This window comes from Aspergillus neoniger, assembly GCF_003184625.1.
Source record: "Aspergillus neoniger CBS 115656 unplaced genomic scaffold BO87scaffold_36, whole genome shotgun sequence".
In the NCBI taxonomy this organism is placed as follows: Eukaryota; Fungi; Ascomycota; class Eurotiomycetes; order Eurotiales; family Aspergillaceae; genus Aspergillus; species Aspergillus neoniger.
This window is the reverse complement of record NW_020291164.1, coordinates 148,491-162,670: the sequence shown is the minus strand read 5'-3', so window position 1 is coordinate 162,670 and position 14,180 is coordinate 148,491. Positions and strand designations below refer to the sequence as shown.

Genomic DNA, 14,180 nt, shown 5'->3' with positions numbered 1-14,180 from the left:
TTGCGGCCGCATCTGCCATGGCACACCGCCTTTAATTCTTCTAGGCGTTTGATTCCGATGGTTGAGCATCGTCAGAGACCAACCAGCAAACCATCCCATCTCCTACTCAAGACCTGTACTTAGCATACTCGCGATCCGTTCCTAAAACAACATTCATCATTAAATTCTACCTTTCCGGTCCTTTTCACAGAAATCCATCTTCACCATGGACGCCCAGACTCAGGTCGATATTAGCAAGCTGAATGATGCCGACAAGAACGAACTGAGCCAGATGTTGGCAAACGAGCAACAAAAGGCCACGATGCAGCAAAGTGAGTCAATAATGTCCGAGTCGCTATTATCTAAGCCGATTCGTCCCTGTCTTGCGACTTTCCAGGGCAACAATTTGCTAATGGTCATCATTTAGCCGTCCATTCGTTGTCCGATATTTGCTGGAAGAAATGTATCGCGGGAAAGATCTCGTCAGGTCGCCTGGAACAAAATGAGGAAACATGCGCGCAGAACTGCGTTGAGCGGTGGATGGATTCGAACCTTGCGATCCTGAAGCATCTCGAAGCTCTTCGTGGATAAGATGTATAATCTTTGTCTTCTACTTTTTTCAACGAAAAGCAGCGGGCTCATGCATAGAGCACGTCTGCCGTCACCCTGCATGTAAACGGGTACCTCATGTACTATATCAATCATACCAATAGAAAGGACGTGCTGGCTTTGCCACATGGAATAGCACCGTGACCGTGCCGGAAGTTCACTTTTCAGCTCTGGCGGCCTGCGCATGTAAGGCTGTGACATGCATAAATTTGTACCCTCTACTTGAACACTAGGCCTAGGATAGGCAAGTAGCCTTGAGTCCGCGGCAATGGCTTTAAGATCTACGGAGCCTAGAACCAGATTTATTCGTGGTATTCATGCATTCGAGTAATTCCCTCTTCTTTTTTGGAAACGATCATTCAGCCCTCATTCAAGCATTGGCAGCTAACTTTATGACTGATATTTATGAACCACCGCGCAAAATAAAAATTCACCCAAACCCTAAATGAAAAATATCTAGACGATGGCAAGCTTGGTGGCAGCGATGTCCAGAGCATCAACGTCAGGGGTTAGACGGGCGTAGGCCTTCTTCAGTCCATCGGGTCTAAAGACAAGTTAGATATCCCGAACTCGGTAGTTAATCAATGATTATGAGATAGGTCGTCGTACCTGACGAGGGTGTTGACCTTGACGGTGTCAACGTCGTACAGCTTCTTGAGGGCGAGCTTGATCTGACGCTTGTTGGACTTGACATCGACGATGAAGACCAGGGTGTTGTTCTCCTCGATCTTCTTCATGGCGCTCTCGGTGTTGAGAGGGTAGAGGACGACCTTGTGCGCATCGAGGCGAGGGACATGGGGGATCGACTTGCGGGGGTACTTGGGCGACCGGGAAAGCTGAAGGGTCTTGGGGCGGTGGAAGGTCGTAGAGGTGCGGACCTTACGAGACTTGTGCGCCTGGAGAATCAAATGATATTTAGCACCGAACAGAGCATGGGCGGATTTGAAGCCTTGTGAGAACGTACACCAGCACCCTTAATGACTGCCTTGGCGGCAGCACCAGCCTTGTCGCTGGGCTTGGTCTTGCCTATAGATCCTGAATGTCAGCCCGTCCGTCACTTCAAAATGAAATATAGCCGATCGCTCGTTCGAAATCACAAAATCCATGCAGAAGGTTGACAATAGCGGGGGAAACACAGGGCTCAAATCGTTCATCGGAAACGCCTTTTTTTCGATCGTGCTGAGAGGGCCTTATCCCCCGGAGTACCGCCACATGTAGATGCCATTCGAGGCTCACAAAACCGGGATTCCGACAAGAACAAATCTGCAAATTTCAAGAAGACGGATGAATCGCATAAATGATGCCTACCTTGCTTGTTATCCACCTTGGGAGCCATGGCTATCGTCCGGCGCTGTCGTGTTGATTGTCGCAGTGTCGAGTGTCGAATTATTTGGAAGGTATTCGCTTAATGAAAACCCTACGGTTGACTCTGTGGGTCACCTGACCAGCCCTCCGTGTCGGATGGTTTGGATCTCTTGGCGACCACAACTCGAACGGGCTAGTCTGTCGAGTTTGTCTTCTTTCGGCATAGTGTATCCGCTACGATCACGTGAAGAATAAGCGGTTTCTCACATGTTCGAAGCCATCAATGATTTCGACAATGGTTGAACGAGCCCAATTGATGGCTGTTGCCTGCGCAGACACTACGACTTAAACGCCAGGGGACTGCCAGGGCAGCAGTATTACTAGGTCAAGACATGGGGGCTTCTGACAAACAACGGAGAAAAAGACCTGCTCTTCTGTCCCGCACCCGCCCACCAACTGTCCGGGCAAAGCATGCGGCCTTGTCGGCGAAAGCTACTCGAAATCTCATTCGATCACACCATCGACTACTCAAGGCGCATGCCCAAGCTGTACGGGCCGGTGATGATGCTTTGGTCGGAAAGATCGAAGCGCAGATCCGGGAAAATGGTGGCTTGGAAAGCTACCAGCTCGCAAGCAAACTTGGCCAGTCTCTAGATCGTGGAGGCGACTCTAGCAAGGTCTTGGTTGATTGGATAGCTCCTCGGTTACTGCCAATGGCAAATACGCCCTACAAGCTCCGAGTACTCGAGATTGGAGCTCTAAGTACGAAGAACGCTTGTTCAATGAACAAGTCACTGGATGTCACTAGGATAGATCTGAATTCTCAAGAACCGGGAATCTTGAAACAGGACTTCATGAAAAGGCCGCTTCCCCAAAACGAGTTCGACAGGTTCCATATCATCAGTCTCTCCTTGGTCCTCAATTATGTTCCCGACGCCGCCGGTCGGGGTGAAATGTTGAAGCGCTGTATATCCTTCTTGACCACATCACCCCCCTCCGGGTCTTCTCTTGATGTTACCCCAAGCCTATTTCTGGTCCTGCCAGTCTCCTGCGTTACCAATTCGCGCTACCTCACCGAAAGCAGGCTGCAAGACATAATGTCTAGTATGGGCTTTGCGTTGGCTAAGACCAAGCAGACTTCCAAGCTGATATTCCAACTATGGGATCAGGTTGGCGACTACAACGCCAAACCTTTCAAAAAGGAAATCTTGAACCCTGGAAAAACAAGGAACAATTTTTCAATTATCGTCAAGTGATAATAGTGTCGTATGGGACAACAAGAAAGCGTCGCTATCCGCACTTTCATAGTGCAGAGATGGCATCCTGCGGTAGAATGGACCATGCAGTCCCAATCAATGCCAATATCGAGGAAGTTATCAAAAGGCACCAGTCCAGTACCCGTTCTCTTGGACTTATCTCGTTGCCAAATATTTTCAGGTGGAAGGCAATCGGCAATATGATGCAGATCGTGAAACATAAAGCTGATCCCATCAGCGCCATAATTCGATCAAACGAAGGGAATAGCACTGCCATGATAACAATGCTGACCACGACAAGGATGCGTATTAAGGCTTTTGAAAGCTTTTGAACCATGGCTTTCGTGCTCTTGGGATCTGTCTGAAGTTCAGGGTGTGACCCAAGTCCACAGAGGACTTCGACTGTGGCCACGAGCGGCCGGCAGCTATATTTGTCAATCAACAATCCATATTTTTCTCGGAAACAAGACAAGAGGACAACATGCGAAATATGACTCACTTCAATGGTACTTTTGTGATTGGAATGATGGCGATGAACATGATCATGCAAATAGACAATACCTGCGAATATTCTTCTGTACGTAGGATATTGGCAGTGACTTCATCTCGAACATCGTCTCCAAACATGATCCAGCCCACTATGGCCATCGTGCAGTCAAGAGAATACTAGGACGAATATTTCGATTAGCACCCGAGAACATTATCCCCTGTTCGTAGAGCAATATGCACGATTTTTCTCTGCATATACTCTTCAAGATGCTGCCGAAACCCGCTTACCGTAAAAATATAAGTGACCCACAGACTCTTGCCGTACTTCTGTGGATGCCGCATATCGCGGTATATATTTGGAAATACGCCGTGGCCACCCCATGGTGCTTATCTGAACATCAGCGCGTTCTCCTAAGCAACCCCTAGCGAGTGATTGGACTTACACATTATCAGCCCAAAGCTAAGAGGAAGAGTGGCCCAGTTGTCAGGCAATAAATACGTCCTGGCTGGTTGAAGGAGAGATCCCGGGGCGGTTGGTTTCGTAAGCCCATCAATACAAGTGATAATGACAACTTCGACAATGTTAGTTTCTCGGTAATACGCTGAGTTCTGAAGCAAGGTACACATACTAGAGGTACAAGAAAGTATGCCGAGTATACTTGTCACGCTAAGAAGTCGCAATGGTAAAAAGTTGAGGGGAACAAGCAAAAGTCCGCATACTATTTTCCACTGAAGAAGGCTCAAGCCCGGGATGAGAGCTTGCAAACTGTCGGCAAAAAGCACAACCAGTGCAACACAAGCCCCAACTAGTTCCAAGCAGAACAAGAGACTTGTCGCTAAGCGTGCGTGATGACCGAAGCTAATGTACGCTAGATCTGCGTAAGTGACGATACTCCGATCAGCATCAAGACACTTTGCAAGGATCTTTGCCGTGTAATTTGTGGCCACTGCAGCGAAAAGCAGAAATAGCAGGCCAAGAAGCCAGCCAGCATGCTTCAGAGCTAGTGGCAAGCTCAACAAACCAACACCGATTAAAACGTTGACGGAATTGAAGATTGTCTGTGGAACCGTAGATTGGCCGACAACGATACACTCTCTCGTACCGTCTTCATGATGCACCTGCTTTACAAGGACCGGTTCCCTTTCGTAGCCCACAGATGTATCACCATGACTTTGTTGCTCTCTGTGCAATTGGATCGCATGCTTCCGTGTCGTCGCACTAACGCGGGAAGAAATCGTTCCGTACGAACCGCCCAGCGATGGTTCAAAAATGTCTGCATTCGATGCCCTTTTTCTCAGATCCAGCTGGCCGGCCATGGCATTGTCTTCATTTTCTCCATCAGCACCCAATAAGGGACGTGTAACGTCTGCCTCATGCCCCGGGTAATCATGTGGCCTGAAGATATCGGTTGTATTTCCCGCCCATTCTTCGTCAGAGTCTATCACAAATGACGATCGTCGAGGTAAGACTTCTGGAAAATATGCAGCTCGCTGCCACGACCGAGCAAAGTTGTCAATGCTATTGACACCTCCTGCCTGTCTGAACCGCGCGGAGAAGGAGGCTGATCTGTGTAGCACAAGAGACAGTTAAACCGAGGCTGGCATTTTATGTGATTTCATGATGAGTAGGCGACTTACCTTGGCCTCTGATAGCTATCTTCTACTCTTGAATAGCTGCCACTGCTGGTTGCAAGCCCATAAGGATATACAACAGATTCAATTGCAGAATCAGCGCTCGGCCTACCAGGCGCAATAGGCCTATGTGAGCTAGAGGCCTGGGCACCAGCAGCTGCAGGGATTGTGGATTCAGGCATTGTGTAAGATTCCTTTAGAGTCCCTTGTCCGGGGACAGAAGCTTCCGGTCGTGAATCAAGCTACTTGCTGCTTGGTCGACTTTCGCAAAGGGGAAAAAAAGAAGGAAAGAAAAGAAAGAAGGAAATGAATAAATGAAAATATGTCAGGGGAAGAGCGATCGAGGAAAGAGAACCTTGGAAAAACCGAGTCTATTTATTGAAGGCAATAAGTACAATCAAGGCTGTTGAGGAGACAAATCAGCTATCGGCGAAGTAACATTAGGGCGTCACTTTTGGTGGCGGATACTAAACCCAGCGTGTGAGTGGAATGGTCGTCACTATCAGCAATATCTTATAGGCGCAGCCACAGGATCAGCTTGCACGATGCCCAGGACAAAGATAAGCGTGTAGTAGTGTAGCACTTCCGTAGTCGACCTAACGGATACAAACAGGTTATCTCCGAGAAAGGCAAGGGTAGAAATCTTGATTGGTAAGTCCAATGAGAAATTATTCCATGATAGAAAAGGACCCCCGGGAGCTTCTGCGAATTTCGGGAGCGAATGTGGGGTTCTTCTTGGAACTAATACTGCTCAGGTACATGGAGTTCCAACCAGCTTTTGTAGATAGTTCTCCGTGTTATTGATAAGCCATTAATAGGATTTGGTTCACCACATTGATTTATGTACTCCAGACGGGGTAGTTCAGCCTGCGATAACATGGACGGTTTCATTCTTGCATGTTCTCAGGATAGTGTTAGGACTCTTGCTTCGAAGTCGCCGAAAAAACTTACGATTCGTAAGAATCGCAGAGTGTAATGACCACTGTTGTTTAGAGAGATGACCAACTTTAAAGACCCAATCTCACGCTAGGTTGTGCCATATATGAATTATGATAATAAGATGATATAATTAGTCGATAGGTAAAGTAGGCCAAATGCCACTCTTAGGACCATCAACGAAGAAGGTTACGTGGGACGTACTCCGGAGTACCGTTCGCATTGATTGGTATGTATTGAGCCATCAAAGATGCTATGTAGGTAGCATGCCCCAGCCAAAGTTCTTAGCAATTAGGAACTTGATAAGGAACGCTCGTTATAATAGAGACCTCCATTTAAAAAGGGTTCGTGTGGAACAAAGCGGTGCAGTTGGCCGGATTAAATCGACTCGCAAGCGCTGGGTCGTATACTGGATGACGGAAGTATGGTATTTCCAGGAACCGCACTTCCGGTCCATCTAATTGATCTTTGAAGCCTTGCGGTCGCAATATTAAGTGTGATCGATAAGCCTAACAATGATGCAAATGCAGAGGCCTCAGATGCGATCCTCTCTCGTATTTATATACTCCCTATCAATATGGATCACAATGCTTCTAAATGAGCGTTGTGGTATTGATTGATTCCCCCCCCTTGTGCGAGTTCCAGCTTATGTCATCGTAAACAGGCGACCGCCGGCCCATTCGTTGGTTCCTTGTGTCGTCGGCCGCCCCCCCACGGTGCCTGATGAAAATTGCTTAAACACCCCGCTGGACTTGGACGGCAAATCGACCAGCCGTGAGGTATGTGACTTGATCGTCTCTTTCCCGTTCACCTTTGTCTTTGAGGTTGCCTACTCTCATAGATCCCCTTGTAATCTCAGTTCGCTTTCTCTTTGCACTCTAAAAAAGACGTCCTACCGCTAACAGTCAGTATTCTAGCACCAGCAAGCCGCACACTTTAACGTCTTCTGGTCGTATCATATTGTTGCCTCGCCCAACATGAGCGCGGCTCAGCCGAACGAAGCGGAGAAGAACATCGAGATATGGAAGGTGAAGAAACTCATCAAGCGGCTTGAGGCCGCTAGAGGAAACGGAACCTCCATGATCTCTCTTATCATTCGTACGTCTTCCGTCCAGTCGAGTCGTCGCTAGAATACTTCTAATTCTCGGATCTTCTTTGCAGCCCCCAAGGACCAGATTTCTAGAGCAGCAAAGATGTTGGCGGAAGAGTTTGTAAGTGGCTTGACTGAGAGAGACACAGCCAGTCTGCTTATCACAGAATACAGGGCACTGCGTCCAATATCAAGTCTCGTGTCAACCGTCTTTCCGTCCTTTCCGCTATCACTTCGACACAGCAACGTCTCAAGCTCTACAATAAGGTGCCTCCGAACGGTCTAGTGGTTTATTGCGGTGAAATTATCACCTCTGAAGGAAAGGAGCGCAAGATCAACATCGATTTCGAGCCTTTCAAGCCAATCAACACCTCGTTGTATCTCTGTGACAACAAGTTCCACACTGAGGCTCTCAGTGAACTTCTTGAATCCGATCAGAAGTTTGGTTTCATCGTCATGGATGGAAACGGTGCTCTGTTCGGTACCCTGAGCGGCAACACCAGAGAAATTCTACAGAAGTTGAGCGTTGATCTGCCCAAAAAGCACGGCCGTGGTGGTCAATCAGCATTGCGTTTCGCTCGTCTTCGTGAAGAGAAGCGCCACAACTACGTACGCAAGATTGCTGAGTTGGCTGTTCAGAACTACATCACCAACGACAAGGTCAATGTTGCAGGATTGATCTTGGCCGGTTCTGCCGATTTCAAGAACGACTTGAACCAGTCCGATATGTTCGACCAGAGATTGCAGGCTAAGGTTATCAAGGTTGTCGACGTCTCTTATGGTGGCGAGAACGGTTTTAACCAGGCTATCGAACTGGCATCTGAGACCTTGAGCAACGTTAAATTCGTTCAGGAGAAGAAGCTTATCGGAAAGTACTTCGAAGAAATCAGTCAGGATACTGGAAAGGTCTGCTATGGTATTGACGATACATTGAAGGCTTTGGAGCTTGGTGCGGCCGAGACACTGATCGTTTATGAGAACCTTGACGTCACTCGGCACGTTCTCAAGAGCTCCAGCGGTTCGGACGTCGTTATCCACACTACCAAGTCACAGGAAGAGAATCGGGAACTCTTCATGGACAAGGAGACAGGCACTGAGATGGAAGTTAGCGAGCAGCAGTCGTTCCTTGAGTGGCTTGCTGAAAGCTACAAGGACTTTGGAGCAACCCTGGAGTTCGTTTCCGACAAGTCCAGTGAAGGAAACCAGTTTGTTAAGGGTTTCGGTGGTATCGGAGCCATCCTTCGGTACAAGGTCAACTTTGAACAGCTTGCTGACTACGATGACGAGGATGAATTCTACGACGGTACGTTTATCCTAATCTCGATGCTATTCGTGTGCTAACCACTCTATACAGATTGACGGTTCCGCGGCCTCGCAGAGAGCGAGGATGAACGGCCAGAAGTTTCCAGTTCGGACCTTCTGACGGCTCGCCCCGTGATTCGTGATGGCGGCTCTCCCGGCAACATGGCCGCAATGGTACACACCGTGCCGTTGCCCAGTCAATATCCTATGAAGCTGCTTAGAAGTATGTGCTTCATTATTTGTGCAATCGTTACTACTTGCTGACACCATAGCAGCAGGGCCATCCAAGCTCCGTACCATGTTCACTGAGGTTATGTAGACAGTCTAGGGTGGCACTAGGTTTTATACTTCAGTTCGAAAAGATGATAGATCTGTTATGTCGAACCTAGAACTCACCAAGGGCTGTCGATCGTATAACACTTGGGCTAGCGCGTTTAGACTGTTTGTTCCAGTGCCTGTCAGCACTGGATCTCTTCGTTGTGTTTTTCTTTTGTTGCTTCTGAGTGCGCCTCTTCTTATAACGGAAGGAAGCCAGTGTTGGCTTCCTCTTCATGTTATCTACAGGTCCTGTAGATGCCTGTAAATCTGGTAGCGCATGACACACGAGGCCTACACGGCAATTGAATTGCTTCATAGAACCTATTTCCTTATTCGGGTATCGATTTGATATGTCTATTTGAATTTTTGCAGGCTACAAGCACTTGTGAACCCCTTACACTTCCTCACCAGTACCGACACTTAGACATATACGAGCTGATCCGCCCATGTTCCCAAGTGCCTGCAACCCTCAGTTACATGTTGTAGCCCATCCATGATTCTGGATACCGCATCCGCATTTTCACTTGTTGGAACGTATTGGCCTTCGACCAGGAATACATACTTCCACGGCCTTATCTGACTCGGTCGCGAATTAATGCTGGTCAGATTCATCCCATGATCCTTGAAAATCAAGAGAGCATCTGCCAAGGCACCCGGGCAATCCTGGCGAATCATAAATGAGATCAAAGTCTTTTGCGCTGTTGGTGTAGTAGAAGTTTTTGTCTGTGCTGGGGAACCGTTGGCATATTGGAAGACCAGCCGACCTGTACGTTCCGAAGTCACATTTCTGAGCACCAGGAACCGGGTGGTGTTGTTGGCCTTGTCTTCGATATTTTCCTTTGATACATCTAGACCGTGATGCTCGGCAGCAAAGCGACTAGCTATTGCTCCACATCGCTCTGTCGTCTCCTTGGACACGATCTCAGCGCCCTTGGAGGTTGACGAGACATCTTGTCTTTCGACGCCTTTGAAAGTTTTTTCAAGGAAAGTATCACACTGACCCCATGCCTGCGGGTGGGTATATAATTTGGTGATGGAGCTGTAATCTCGCTGGCCAGGTGGGAAGAGACCCTTTCGAGTGAGAAGACAGTGGTGAACTGTCAGATAATGTTCCCCGCACACCTTCACATTACTGTAGAGGCCGCTCGGGTCCGCCAAGAGATCTAGAGTCTGAACAACCGAGCCATTGGTTGAGTTTTCGCAAGGGATGATAGCATAATCGACGTTGCCTCCTTGCAATGCTGCGAAAGCGTCCGGAAACGATACGTGGGGTAAAAGTTCAGCTGAAGACCCAAAGCTTTCAACTGCGGCCTAAAAGGTTGGTTAGTCATGGGACTATTGCAAAGTCCAACCTGATGAAATTCTGACCTGGTGGGAGAATGACGCGACAGGGCCGAGGAATGCGACCTTGAGAGGCTCCATGGCAGCGCTATGAGGACTTCGAAGATCCACTGGGTTTGAGTTGCTTGTCTCACGATTTTGTACTCCTGCCAAGAGCTTGTGAGTTGTTCCTTTCCACAGCTGCGGCTGACATAACTAGTCGAAATTTGAACTCGTTTAAGCCCGTGTAATCATCTCCGAGTTGTTTGTTTTTGATGGTTCATCTTGTCCACCAGGGCCTGGTTATCTTATCAATTGGACCAAATGCGCATGTTCAATTTATATTCCAGACGGATGCGACTATTACTGCGACAACAGCAACAACAGCAGAAATGGCGGACACTGCCGGCTTCATTCCGTGCATGTTCGTCTCTTTCCGAAAGGCTACACCGAGATTTGACATCACGACAGCTCCCCTTGACTTTTGACTATCTACATCCCCAGCCGTCATACCTCCTGAGCTTAACTCTGGCCGAACTCTTTCCCACGCTAACCCCAGCGCCAAATGAGCTTCCTTCCGCACACAGCAGATCTCCCGTGCCAGCAGGCCACCACCTAGTCTACTTCCCTCCCCAGGTCACATTGCCGCAGATCCTTCCAGACGGTACGGACACCTTACATGCCCCAGGGAGTCCCTTTGATAGGCGCTTGTGGGCTGGTGGGAGTGTCAGGTTTTCCACCCCGAAAGGCCTGGTTCTAAATGGCAGCCGAGCCGTTTGTATCGAAACTATTCGTGACGTGGTAATGAAGGGCCGGTCAGGCGAAGAAAAGGTTATGGTCAGGATTGAAAGGCGGATCGGCACAGTTCAAGAGGGCGAAGGCCATCGCGATATAAAAGAGCGGATATGGAAGGAAACCGAGGAAGACGTTGGCGATGCTTGTGTCATTGAGACCAGGAATCTATTGTTTATGCGCAAGAAAACTCCCGAGCAACTAAGTCATGACAAGGCTGGTTTTGACATGGAAAATAGGGCTATAAAATGTGCGAGCTACCTCGAAGATCACCAGTCACTATATCTTTGCTAACGGTGCTCGGTGGCGCGTAGCACCCTCAGGTTCATACTTCCTTCACAGACTCATACCTAACAAAACCCTGCTGTTCCGCTTCTCGGCTCTTACTTTCAACGCTCATTCTATACATCTCGACAAGGCCTACACACAAGACGTTGAAGGCTACCGCAACCTTCTTGTACATGGGCCGTTGACTTTGACGTTGCTTCTTACTGCTCTGCAGGGCCATCTGAGTAAGTTACAATTGACTGTCACACACATTGAGTATAGGAACATAGCTCCTCTATATGTTGATGAGGAGTTAGCAGTATGCGGCAAACCCAAATCGGGAAAGGGCTACACAACCTGGGATGTTTGGATTGAGGGTAAGGACGGACGACTTGCCGTCCGAGGTACCGCTTTCACTAGCCCTCTGTAGGGCTCATGGAGTCATGATGAAGAAGCGGCCAAGGCCAATATACGAATAGAGAGGAGAGCCTCCTGATATATTAGCAACTTACTCGGCTTGACACCACTACTCTGACTATAGTACTTGAGTCCTAGAGCAATCACGGCCGTCGAAAAGGGACGTCTTAGTAGATCGATACTTGTTTGATGGAAGGGGTATATTGTGGCATATAGCGACACATTGCATGCTGAATTAGCTCGCATGTAGCACTAGTAACTCGTTATTTCAGGAGCATTATGGACTACTGAGGACCCATTCATGAATATAATAATTTGTTCACACTCGTTTCTGCTTGAAATCTGGGGTGGCTATAGTCAGTCACTGATCATGTCATTATCGTTAACTACGGGGTAGTTTTCTACTAACCAGGCACTGAAACAGCAGGACATTATTACGTACAGAAATGGTGATAGGAACTTCCGCAATTGGTATAACCCTGTGGGTCGCACAGATGCCGGAACGGATAAACAGATGCCGCACTGGAGCTAGGAAATACACACACTATAAGAACTCACTTTCTGTCCTTTTCTTTCTTTCCCATTATTTCCAACTTAGTTGTCAAACCAACTTTGAATGCCACGCCCCCTATTGTGACACTAAATGATGTGTCTCGAATAGTATCTGTACTCAGATTACAGGATTACCACCGTGACTGCTCTTCATAGCAGCTTCTTGCAATCACAATGGACCAGTTTTGGGCTGCTCCTCCTGTTACTAGGTATGAGCTATTCCCTCATCACTTGTGTCTCATATCAGGATGCATAACTGACTCTCCTTCAGAACACTCACTGCACTTACCTTTCTACAGTCTATACTAGTTCATGGTGGCCTTCTCAGCGGTTACTATGTACTGTTCCTTCGCCGCCTTGTCTTTAAGACACTACCAGAGATATGGAGGCTATTCTCGCCGTTCATGATCACTGGACCAGGCCTTTCCCTGATCTTTGATCTCTACTTTAGTATGGCTTTTGCGCTGTTCTGATGAACGGGCGTGCTAACTGCCGGTAGTGTTTACCTATGGCAGCCGCCTGGAGACTGAATCTCCCCGGTTCAGTGCACCTGGTGATTTTTTCACTTATGTGTTCTTCGTAGCATCCATCATCATGGTAAGTTGTGGGAACATCCCAGTCTCATATGCAGGCGATGACTTCGACCCCTGTTGTCTCGCAGTCTTGCTGTGCGCCCATCTTTGTTATTGTTATCGTTCTTCTGTTTCATTTGTTTATCTACCACCTCGTATATCTGCCCGCCCAGCGCAGCATCAGCTGAAGCGGTTCCTGGAAACGAGGGAGATCACCCCTGCATCCCGTATAGCTCCACAACTGATTTTACCGGGGCTATATGCGTTGTAGGCATGGTGGGACGACCAGTGAGATAGCTAGTGTGATGATTCGGTTCACACTGGTGGTTATGGTGCCCTACATCTCTATAACTATATATCCTATTGCTTTGTCATTTTTATAGACCCTTCCTCCCTTCCAATGTAGCCTCCTTGAATTGCCAGTACTGACAACCCAAAGCTCACGGCAGGTTGTCTTTTGAATAATGTAATTTTTACCTCCGGTGAGCTAACCGTGGTACCAAATCATGCTTGCCCATACTGATGTTTTCTCAACTCAGCGTTGATCCTGGCATTCGTTTACACGTTTTCCCAAGACAACCGAGGAAGAAAGGCGAGCTTTTTCATTGTCCAAATACCCGTCGAGTTCTTGCCTTGGGCAATGCTCACATTAACGCTGGTCGTTTCCGGATGGCCTGCGGCGTTGAGGGACGGCATGGGCATAGTTGCTGCCCACTTCTACGATTTTCTTACCCGTATATATCCAACCTTCGGAGGTGGTAAGAATTACCTCGTTACTCCAGCGTTTGTGAGGCGGTTCTTTGCTGCCCGCAAGCCGCGGGGCGAAGCTCGCGCCTTTGGGACCGCCTACCGTGCGACGGACCAAACCCAGGGTTCTTCGGGAAGCTGGACTTCATCCTTTCAGAGCCCTTGGAGCAGAAGAGGGCCAGGAAGAAGACTTGGTGGTGACTGAGTAGGCACATCGTTCCTGCCAGATTGACCAGTCGCTCCAAGTGCAGAGTAGGGAAGTCTGGTCAAGCGGGCAATGTTTACTACAATTGTATTCAACCAGATGCTGAAGCCAAGGGCTCAAGAAGTACGACTGCCAACTTGCAGATACCTGAAGTCGTTTCGATGCTCAGAATAATGATTGAAAGAGAGGTAGCAGACACTTAAGTAAACACGACACATAGACCGATACCTCCTCTATACCACCGAGTAATGAAAATTGTCAACTTTCGATACAGTCCTTCAAATAAACATGTTTTAAAAGACGTAACTAGACGTACGAATAGGAATTTGCAACGTGCAAAAGACAAGTCACGGGATGCTGGGTCGGCGGGTAAAATTTCTGCTCTAACCTGA

At 48.2% G+C, this 14,180-nt stretch overlaps 7 protein-coding genes across 7 annotated transcripts; 4 read left to right on the top strand and 3 right to left on the bottom strand.

Annotated features, from left to right (window-relative positions):
• The first annotated feature begins 83 nt into the window (after positions 1-83).
• Positions 84-761, top strand: BO87DRAFT_342634 (Tim10/DDP family zinc finger protein). Its single transcript, XM_025620746.1, has 2 exons — positions 84-311; positions 407-761. Exons 1-2 carry the CDS (start codon positions 206-208, stop codon positions 568-570), a joined length of 270 nt encoding a protein of 89 aa, XP_025475998.1. The 5' UTR covers positions 84-205; the 3' UTR covers positions 571-761.
• A 168-nt stretch (positions 762-929) lies between these two features.
• BO87DRAFT_379805 (60S ribosomal protein uL23) lies at positions 930-2,001 on the bottom strand. The gene is made up of 4 exons (XM_025624151.1): positions 1,897-2,001; positions 1,553-1,614; positions 1,198-1,484; positions 930-1,132 (listed from the first exon to the last, which is right to left on the bottom strand). Exons 1-4 carry the CDS (start codon positions 1,922-1,924, stop codon positions 1,045-1,047), a joined length of 465 nt encoding a protein of 154 aa, XP_025475997.1. The 5' UTR covers positions 1,925-2,001; the 3' UTR covers positions 930-1,044.
• On the top strand, positions 1,997-3,149 carry BO87DRAFT_317267 (25S rRNA (adenine2142-N1)-methyltransferase; the record flags this gene model as incomplete). Its single annotated transcript, XM_025619763.1, has 2 exons — positions 1,997-2,019; positions 2,312-3,149. The coding sequence occupies 2 exons, from the start codon at positions 1,997-1,999 to the stop codon at positions 3,147-3,149; spliced, it is 861 nt and encodes a 286-aa protein (XP_025475996.1).
• Positions 3,150-3,172: 23 nt separating this feature from the next.
• On the bottom strand, positions 3,173-5,908 carry BO87DRAFT_153539 (putative transporter). Its single transcript, XM_025618194.1, has 6 exons — positions 5,277-5,908; positions 4,268-5,205; positions 4,082-4,210; positions 3,927-4,024; positions 3,649-3,815; positions 3,173-3,574 (listed from the first exon to the last, which is right to left on the bottom strand). The coding sequence occupies exons 1-6, from the start codon at positions 5,450-5,452 to the stop codon at positions 3,196-3,198; spliced, it is 1,887 nt and encodes a 628-aa protein (XP_025475995.1). The 5' UTR covers positions 5,453-5,908; the 3' UTR covers positions 3,173-3,195.
• An 874-nt stretch (positions 5,909-6,782) lies between these two features.
• BO87DRAFT_379802 (translation termination factor eRF1) lies at positions 6,783-8,821 on the top strand. The gene is made up of 5 exons (XM_025624150.1): positions 6,783-6,985; positions 7,124-7,304; positions 7,368-7,417; positions 7,471-8,599; positions 8,651-8,821. Exons 2-5 carry the CDS (start codon positions 7,184-7,186, stop codon positions 8,653-8,655), a joined length of 1,305 nt encoding a protein of 434 aa, XP_025475994.1. The 5' UTR covers positions 6,783-6,985; positions 7,124-7,183; the 3' UTR covers positions 8,656-8,821.
• A 405-nt stretch (positions 8,822-9,226) lies between these two features.
• Positions 9,227-10,404, bottom strand: BO87DRAFT_379801 (prephenate dehydratase PHA2). Its single transcript, XM_025624149.1, has 2 exons — positions 10,285-10,404; positions 9,227-10,227 (listed from the first exon to the last, which is right to left on the bottom strand). The coding sequence occupies exons 1-2, from the start codon at positions 10,336-10,338 to the stop codon at positions 9,337-9,339; spliced, it is 945 nt and encodes a 314-aa protein (XP_025475993.1). The 5' UTR covers positions 10,339-10,404; the 3' UTR covers positions 9,227-9,336.
• A 186-nt stretch (positions 10,405-10,590) lies between these two features.
• On the top strand, positions 10,591-13,788 carry BO87DRAFT_317300 (uncharacterized protein; the record flags this gene model as incomplete). The annotated part of the gene is made up of 6 exons (XM_025619765.1): positions 10,591-11,303; positions 11,542-11,692; positions 12,448-12,473; positions 12,536-12,730; positions 12,780-12,868; positions 13,376-13,788. 6 exons carry the CDS (start codon positions 10,591-10,593, stop codon positions 13,786-13,788), a joined length of 1,587 nt encoding a protein of 528 aa, XP_025475992.1.
• Positions 13,789-14,180: the final 392 nt, after the last annotated feature.

Bases quoted from the DNA above. Each gene is read 5' to 3' on its own strand.
- BO87DRAFT_153539 (XM_025618194.1), bottom strand. From the start codon at position 5,452: ATGCCTGAATCCACAATCCCTGCAGCTGCTGGTGCCCAGGCCTCTAGC. The intron at 5,206-5,276 runs GTAAGTCGCCTA...TGTGCTACACAG, and splicing joins GATAGCTATCAGAGGCCAAG to ATCAGCCTCCTTCTCCGCGC. The intron at 4,025-4,081 runs GTAAGTCCAATC...TGTTCAGATAAG, and splicing joins TAGCTTTGGGCTGATAATGT to CACCATGGGGTGGCCACGGC.
- BO87DRAFT_379801 (XM_025624149.1), bottom strand. From the start codon at position 10,338: ATGGAGCCTCTCAAGGTCGCATTCCTCGGCCCTGTCGCGTCATTCTCC. The intron at 10,228-10,284 runs GTCAGAATTTCA...CCAACCTTTTAG, and splicing joins TCGCGTCATTCTCCCACCAG to GCCGCAGTTGAAAGCTTTGG.
- BO87DRAFT_379805 (XM_025624151.1), bottom strand. From the start codon at position 1,924: ATGGCTCCCAAGGTGGATAACAAGCAAG. The intron at 1,485-1,552 runs GTACGTTCTCAC...TTGATTCTCCAG, and splicing joins CAGTCATTAAGGGTGCTGGT to GCGCACAAGTCTCGTAAGGT. The intron at 1,133-1,197 runs GTACGACGACCT...ACTTGTCTTTAG, and splicing joins AAGGTCAACACCCTCGTCAG to ACCCGATGGACTGAAGAAGG.
- BO87DRAFT_342634 (XM_025620746.1), top strand. From the start codon at position 206: ATGGACGCCCAGACTCAGGTCGATATTAGCAAGCTGAATGATGCCGAC. The intron at 312-406 runs GTGAGTCAATAA...GTCATCATTTAG, and splicing joins AAAGGCCACGATGCAGCAAA to CCGTCCATTCGTTGTCCGAT.
- BO87DRAFT_379802 (XM_025624150.1), top strand. From the start codon at position 7,184: ATGAGCGCGGCTCAGCCGAACGAAGCGGAGAAGAACATCGAGATATGG. The intron at 7,305-7,367 runs GTACGTCTTCCG...TCTTCTTTGCAG, and splicing joins CATGATCTCTCTTATCATTC to CCCCCAAGGACCAGATTTCT. The intron at 7,418-7,470 runs GTAAGTGGCTTG...CACAGAATACAG, and splicing joins AGATGTTGGCGGAAGAGTTT to GGCACTGCGTCCAATATCAA.